The following is an 8,444-nucleotide window of genomic DNA, read 5'->3' as shown; positions in this document are numbered from 1 at the left end:
ATGGCAAGAGGAGTTAAAATGCAAAAGCTTGTGAGCTAAAACATATACCAAACCTGATCTCTTCTTGATGTTTATGGTTGGGTATCAGTATTTACAAGTCATCATATAAATGGTTGTTACTATTTAGGAAGAGCCTTGAATCTATTTGACATGCTTGTTTATGCCTCCAGGATCTGTTTACTATAACTAATATAGGTCATTTTGTTAGAGGATCAAATTAAACTTCCTTTTTATTTAAAGGTTGTAATATTTTCTACTTAGGTTTCTTCAAATAGCCTATAGGATATACTGATTTGGAAAGCCGGCAAATTCTTTAGCATGGAAGCTGATGTAGTAATGTGGGCAAGAAAGAAGAGGAATGGTATCGTTCCTCCATGGCCTATGTATTAGTTAATGGAGTTGATCAGCTGCTTATCATTGTCCCGTAGTAAATTTTTAGCAACAGATTATTAATTTAAGTTTTAATCTCATACTCCATATGCTTTTCCTACATGTATGAAGGACGGCGTGACCAGATGTACAACCAAACAATATAGTCTCGACAAAGTTGCTTTGGCATTGGAGGGGATAAAAACACCAGAGCAGACTGTATGTTGCCTTAGTTTCCTTATTAAGCTAGTGGTGGATTCTGGTTTTGCCTCCCAGACTTATCTTGATGTGTTTCTTATTGAACAGATAGCAACAATGAAGTCTGCCAATAAAGAGCTGAAAAGGGCGATGAGAACTGTCAAGATTGAAGATATAGATGTATGCATCTCTTGTTTACCAAATTATTCATGTTTTAAGGATATTGGGTTCATATGTATATGCTCTAGTCTGCTTGCTTAATAGCATGTGAATCTGTACCTGTAGAGCATGCAAGAAGAGATGATGGATCTTATGGACCTGAGAATGAAATACAAGAAACTATTGGCATAAGCGCTACAATATCCAAGATTACATTGACGAGGAAGAACTAATGGGAGGGAGGTAGGGCTATGTAGTTGTTGGAAATTCTTAGATAAATAAAACAATATGTATTATTAGATCTTCTGTGCCTTAAACTCACTGAGACACCTAATTTTTCTGACAGTCATAAATAGCATGGAACCAGTGTTCTGTTTAATATATTTTTTAATTTGATTGAGCAAATTCTCCAGTGTATACCAGTCCTCGCGGCTCCATGATTTTATCTAGAACTTTTCTCTACTACTTTGATTCTAAGCCCATAATTGGTCTAGCGGTATGCATATGTTGATTTAAAGACGACAATTCTCTCTTTGATGCTCTCATTTTGTGCAGAGAGCTTGATGCTTTGGAAGACGAATTATGTCGAGTCTTGCCTTTCCAACTAGACAAGGAGTCAATTCTACATTCCAGGCTCAATTTGCCTGCCATGTGTGAAGCGGTCACACAGTAGCCCCAAACCCTCCGCAGGTACGTCACCTGGCAGGATATCTGGTTGCTGGAGTATATGTTCGATGATGTAGTATGATAGTGTGGCTTCCAGGAGTGTACATGTTAGACCGTTTCAGAAGCAGAAAATGTTTGCAGAAAATTCCAAACTTGTTATAAGGTTTGAGGCAGGGGAAAGCTGCAACTGAGTTGTGATGCGGAAAGTGGATTTGTGACTAATATGTTTAAACTAAACTGCATATTATAGCTGCAATAAGGTACAAGTTAACCTGTGCGGCATTGCGCCACATAAAGATTGATATACGTGATGTACATCAAATGCGATTTCGATCCTAAGGTTACTAGCCTTCTGTTTCTCATGTATTCTTCTATCAAAGCTATATATTGTTTACCTAGATTACTGTACACTCTTTATTTAATTTTTAAGGGATGAGCGTATCAACATCTTTGTGAGTCTGACTTGTGCTATAGCCTATAGGCTGTGATGCTCATGAATCTTAGTCACTGGTTTGCTAAGTTAGTTACTTGAGAATGATTATGTATCGACGATTATAGTGCTATTTTTTTTACAATGTATGGTGCAAGTAATCATTCCATTGAAAGTGTCTTTTATCTTTTATGTTATCTCTTTTTTTGCTTTCAGATTATGTGACATCTTGCTATGTGTTGGAACATGATGACAGGTGCTGAAGAAATCCTAATGAAAGAGGGCTATATCCACTGCGCGAACAATAGCGAACTCCCAGGGAACGAGCATAGCAAGAACGTCCAGCAGTAGGACGTCGGAGGACATTATCTTTGTTGATATATAGGATGTGGTGAAAGAAACCCCGTGAGGCCATAATGGCTGGATGGTTAGTGTCCATGTGTTGTTGCTTAGATACCTAAATCAGTGCATTTACTGGGGTCCATTAGGTGATCAATATTCAGCCGTGATGACCAGTGGATTGTCCAATCTCTTAATGTGAAGAAACTTCTGTCCATGAGTAGATGCATTTGCTGTGAAATAGAGTAGAATAAAGTACATGTAATAGTAAATCAGTTGTCTTCATCTCACTTTGTCAAGTCTAAGATATTGTAATTGGAGAGCACACATATGCTGCTATTTTTTTTTTTTTTTTGCTTCTCAACATCCTCATCCCCAATGCCACTAGGTGATAGCGGCTTGTGGCGAATCCCATCCATGCATGATGGCATGCAGTGCAGCCAGAGAGGCAAGTTGCAGAAGAGGAGCTGGGAGTGGTAATGCATATTGTGGTGATGGCCGAGTCCATCTTGTTGTGTTGTGCTCCACTCTCTTTGTTGGCACAATCTTAGCTAGTCTGTTGTGGTTTTCCCAGCTTGGATGTTAGTTCTGTTTCTGATCACCAAGTTGAGAAAGACGGATGCATGGGGTAAGGTGACCATTTGAACCATGTATTTTCCTTGTTTGTAAATTTACAAAAATGATGATCAACAATGTGACTATTTGAAGCATGTATTGTCCTTGTTTTGAAAACTACAGAAATGATGATCAACAGTGTGTAATAATATTTTTAGATTTAGTATTGAACAAATTATATATGTCCCTACTGATTAGTACTTGTCGATGCCCAGTCTACTAGTCATGTGCCTGGCTGCTAAGAGACATAATACATGTGTTTTCTTGAAATGAAGATGATAATAGTCCCTTGTTCACTAATTTAATAACACATAGACATTTCAAAGTCGAGTAGTACAAAATGAACTAAGTGAGTGTACAAAAAATGCTAAAACGTCTAGGTAGATGTAAAGTGACGTGGTGCCACTATGTGCAAATCATGTCACAGTGAGTACTTCCTAGCAGAAGGTTTATTTTCAGCTAGCAAACTATAATTTTAATAGGTTTATTCATTAAGAGAATAGAGGGAGCAGCCTCCTAGAAATCCCCACCTTAATTTTCATTTCTCAGGAAATCAATGCGATCAATCGACGGCAAGCACAAGAAGCTAGGCTGAATTCTAGGGGAATGTAGAGCAGGAGAAATGATCTTTTGCTTGCAGTGCCCACACATGTTTAATGTCTCTGATTGCATCTCCTGTTTTTAATCGGACGGCTAGGGGAAGGACAATCCACGTGAGATCATCTATGACCAATTGGCAAGTCCTAGATATCTAGCATTGCCACAGATCCCCGTCTCTCCGTTCTCCAACCATCTCTTCCCTCACCCCTTGCTCTCCTATAAGTACAAGCTGATCATCATACACCGCGTGTGGATTGCGCGTGTGACTATGACTTAGACTTAGACTTTTACTTGTCGAGGAGAGGAGAGGCAGAGGGAGAGGGAGACGGAGAGGCAGAAGAATGACATTGCGGCTGCTATCACCAGGACTGACATCTATGACTTCTTGGTGGACACAATTCCCAGGGATGAGATGAAGGAGGAGGGAGTGGGGCTTCCGAGGGCCGGACAGCCGGCTTCGGCCGACGCATACCAGTATTACCACACACAGCAGGCTCAGTAGCAGGTGCCAGGTGCACCAATGGTGTATGGTGGGCAGAAGTGGCAGCCGGTGACTTGCTTGTATCAGGATCCTCAGGAACAGAGCAGCAATCCTGTGATGAAAGTGGCTGAGGTAGCGAGATGTGATGCCCCGAAGGCTGAAGCTGTCTCCAGATTCAGAAACCTCATTTTGGTCTGGACATCTAAATTTTTCCTAGTTTCGCGTTAGCTTATATGATGGCTATTTATTGGTTGAACCTGGTGGTTCTAATTAGGTGAGACTGAGGAGTTCCTCCATGGATGTTTTGTTTCTGTCGTGGTGTCGTTATTGAAGGATTATGATTTGGATACTGCTAGTTGGTTAAAACTTTACCATGCCGTTCCATTCCAAACCCAAAACTTTGCCTCTGGTGATGGCATTTTGATATGCAAGCGTTGAGTGGCATGCTGCTTCTTTTTTTTTCGAAATGGGGATTCCCCAGCCTCTGCATCAATTGATGCATACGGCTTCCTTTATTAAAAAACTAGTCATAACAACCAGAATTCAATATGAAAACTTATTACATCTCATGGATCACTCAAAGTTTCTACAAAAATGAGCCATCTAAACACCACTAGCATGAAGCGCCTTTGCATCGTCGTGTTAGTCTTCGATTAGCACGCCAACTGTACTGGCTGTAGAAATCCCGTGCAACCGTTGCCAGTCGGTTGCACCCAATATCCATAGCAAGGCGCTCCTCCTCCGGGCGCGAGATAGGACCACATATGGATCCAATGGGTAGCCATTGGAATAACCTGCAAAAATGATGGAAATTTTGTTTTGTTAAAGATGCAATCATTGCGCACATTCCATATCGCCCATAGCAAAGCACAAACTCCAACTCTAATGTGGGTTTTGCTTTTTTTGTCTACCCCATTTAGCCAGTTGCCGAAAAGATTAGTTATATTCATAGGCGCATATCACGAGAAAAGTTAATGTCAAACAAATGTAGTACATCAATTTGCATTGAGATTCTAAATAGCAATAAATATAGCATAACTATGATACTACTTCATGATACTGCCCACTACAGAGATAGTATCATACACAAGTATCATATGCATGATACTACTATATGATACTTAGCACTATGGCTAGCCTAATAAATCTTGGCTAGGTGTAACAACTACTCTGGAGTAATTAACTTCCGGCCCATTCCGTCAGTCTATCATCACTTTATATATAGTTTTCCTCGATCTGCAAAACAACAGAATTTTGCGAAAACAGTCAGAACACAGATTAAGCCTGATCAGTAAGACAGCTCATAGTGGGAGTAACATAGCTAGTAACATCACACATCTCAAGGCATTTTGGTGACATAGCATGCCAATAAATGAAGAAAGAAAGTGAGGTGGTAACTAGCTATGCTACCATAACATCACACACCCCAAGACAAAATGAGTCTACAACATAATAAATACACAATGCATGACACCACATATAAGTTAGTACCCACTATGAAGGTAATAACATATACTAGTAACATGATATATGTTACTAGTCTAAGTTACTCCCCACTATGACCAGCCTAATAGTTTTGTGTCAGTGTGTGTGCATAACGCACGTCGGTCTTAGTTACCACTGCCGTAAGCTATGGTCCTGTAGGCTGAAGCCTTGCATGTGGCCACAGCTGCAGCTGCAGTGAGGTCGAGAACGGACTGAGTTCCGGTGCCTCGCTGTTGGCAAGGCACGCAGCGCCTTGAGGCAGGAAATCTGCCGCTCAATCTTCATCCAACACACAACATCGCAAGGGGCGGGTCATAGAGGAGTCAACGCTAAATAACGCACAGGTCTCTTCATCCTCACGCGCGCAAGTCATAGCAGTGACGCGGGAAAAAGAACGAGCGGTGGCGGCTCTTCCTGGCAGAGCTCTTTCGCCGCCCGCCGCCGTCGTTGGAAACGAGTCCTCCTCCTCCGCCCTCGACCTCTTGCTCCGCGTCGACGGACCTCCCTCTTCCCTCTTGCTCCAGCAGGCCCTCATTGCCTTGTTCAGTTGTTCCTGTGACGAGTGGGTCGTCGGAGGGAGACAGAGGAGGAGGGAGGAGGGGGCCGTCGGGGCGGGCCGAGGAAGGCGCCGGATGGGAGGCGGATGAAGCAGCCGGAGGTGGGCGGCCGTCGGCCCGTCGAGGTCGTCTCCTCCCATGTTCCACACCGGAGTTCACCGTCGAGGAGCAGCCGGACTAGATTACATCCCTTCCTTGCGACGCGGCGCGCCGACGCGAGCAGCTGAACTGGATCCTATCCCATCCTTGCGGCGCCGCGACCTGAGCTGTAGCGCCGGAGACGATGGTTTCCTTCCATAGTTTAAAATAGCCGGCTATAGCAGGGCTATAGCCCGCTATAGCCGGGCTATAGCCTTTCCCGCATGGTGCGGCTAACTGCATTAGCCCGCTAAAAGGTGCCAAAGTCCTTAAATAGCCGGCTATAGCCAGGCTATAGTCGGGCTATAGCTGTTTTGGAAGACCGCGGCGGCTATTTTAAACATTGTTTTCTTCAGCCCGTGAGGAAAGAGGCATGTTTGGCGTTGAGTCCTGCTGAATTCCCTGAGTTTTGGTCGCTGGACAATGTTAGCCGTTGGATGAGGATTGAGCGGCAGATTCCCTACCTCAAGGCGCTGCGTGCCTTGCCAACAGCGAGGCACCGGATCTCAGTCCACTACTCCTCTACCTCCGGGAAGAAGCCCCCGAAAGCTGTCGCTGGTGACGCCATATCCACTGCAGCCACCAACGGTGCCTCCACGGAAGAACGATGGTGCCCGCCTTCGTTGATCTGACAGAGTTAACACTCAACACTCACATATTCAGGAACACATGAAGTCTACACACACTAAGCAGGCAGCAATATGGAGATTACCATTTGGCGCAGGCGACGGTTATGGTCCTCCAAGATGTGCACCTACGATCAACCATTCACGACCATAAATCATATCAACAAATTCCTGAGACATTTATCGGTTTATGCTTACTTCACCCAACAGATCACAATTGCAATTACCTTGCGCCGTGATTCGTCCAGCTGCTGGTTCAGTAGCTCATCCTACATCAGCACACAAGAAAAGATGATGCACAGTTACATGACCATTTTTTTCTCTCACACTGACATGTAAACGGTGAATTCCATGCATGTAGAGCGTGTACATACTTTCCTGTCACGGACTTTGCCTAGTGCAGACTCGAGCTGCTTCTGCAGATTGTCAAGCTCATCTTTATTGACGGATGCAAGGTCTTCTCCGGTCTGCCTCCTTATGTTGGCCTTGAGTTGGTCACACTCACGCCTCAGCCTTGCGATCTCCACAGACATTTGCTGCACAACAAGACTCGCAAATGCATTAAGAATCGCATATACTCCATAGATCAGTAAGCTGTACACAGTATGCTTGTTTGTTAGTTAACCTGATCATCATCATGATTTGTCTCCTGGTGCTGGGCATTGCTCATGCTGTCGTAACGTTGAATTAGCTCACTCCAGCTTAAGAAATCAAAAGTGAATATGTTACTTACTGTACAAACACATGATAAATTTAAGTACTCCCTCCGGTTCATATTAATTGACTTTAATATGGATGTATCTAGACACATTTTAGTTCTAGATACATCCATATTAAAGTCAATTAATATGAATCGGAGGGAGTAGTAACTAACTTTCACTCATTCTGTATATTGTTTAATTATGCCAGGATTATGCATTTGAAGCTGCAAGTGGAATGCCGGCGACTATAGTACTTGTTGAACTTTTAAGGTTGAGCTCAGGAAACGTCTATAGCTAATTGCATCTGAATCTGATAATAAATCCTAATCAGAAGATGCCACATGGATTAGAATCAGAGATAAATTTAGACACCATTTGAACAATGATTAACGTGATCGTGAAACACATGGAGAACGTTCTACGCGTGGCTAGCGCCAACCATTTGGCAAGCTTAATACCAAAATTTATTGAAGAAAATGCAGATTCAAGAATCGCGATGAACGTGCTATGCGGTGAATAAACTGAAGGAACATGCCTGGTAAGTGGGCTGCAGTATTCGAAGAGCTTGCCACGGGCGGAGAAGACGATGACGCCGACGTGCGCGTCGCAGAGCACGGCAAGCTCGTGCGCCTTCTTCAGCAGCCCACCGCGACGCTTGCTGAAGGTCACCTGCCGGTTCACCTTGTTCTCGATCCTCTTCACCACCACCTTCCCACGCCCCATCTTCTGGGAGAAGAAGATAGCTGAGAGCAGGAAATGCTGAGGAAACTGGTCTGCTCAGCAGTGGCGGTTTCCCGCAACCGAGTACTAGTAGTACCAACCAGAAGAGCCTTGAAACAGAAGGCAAGCACTGTTGTAGCACTGCCGATTTGTTTTACCTTGTATTGTAATTTTCACCTCGTGTCGATCGTATATTCGTATAGCAGTGGAGCTGCAAGATGGAGAGACGAGGTAACTTCTCCTTGTTCCTTCGGGGTTAAGTTGTCCGAAACTGTAGTCAAGGAGCGACAAAATAGGCAGAGGCTGCATATGTAGCTAGGGAGCATCAGCATCTAGCTTGGTGGCGGCATGGTCTCCTCC

At 43.8% G+C, this 8,444-nt stretch overlaps 1 protein-coding gene across 1 annotated transcript; it reads right to left on the bottom strand.

The window, feature by feature from the left end:
• Positions 1 to 6,551: 6,551 nt before the first annotated feature.
• Positions 6,552 to 8,087, bottom strand: LOC124684498 (MADS-box transcription factor 29-like). The gene is made up of 6 exons (XM_047218799.1): positions 7,900 to 8,087; positions 7,289 to 7,364; positions 7,038 to 7,199; positions 6,891 to 6,932; positions 6,750 to 6,791; positions 6,552 to 6,665 (listed from the first exon to the last, which is right to left on the bottom strand). The coding sequence occupies exons 1-6, from the start codon at positions 8,085 to 8,087 to the stop codon at positions 6,552 to 6,554; spliced, it is 624 nt and encodes a 207-aa protein (XP_047074755.1).
• Between the last annotated feature and the right edge of the window lie 357 nt (positions 8,088 to 8,444).

Source organism: Lolium rigidum, chromosome 1, assembly GCF_022539505.1.
Source record: "Lolium rigidum isolate FL_2022 chromosome 1, APGP_CSIRO_Lrig_0.1, whole genome shotgun sequence".
NCBI lineage: Eukaryota > Viridiplantae > Streptophyta > Magnoliopsida > Poales > Poaceae > Lolium > Lolium rigidum.
The sequence above is the reverse complement of the archived record's forward strand: the minus strand, read 5'-3'. Positions and strand labels throughout refer to the sequence as shown.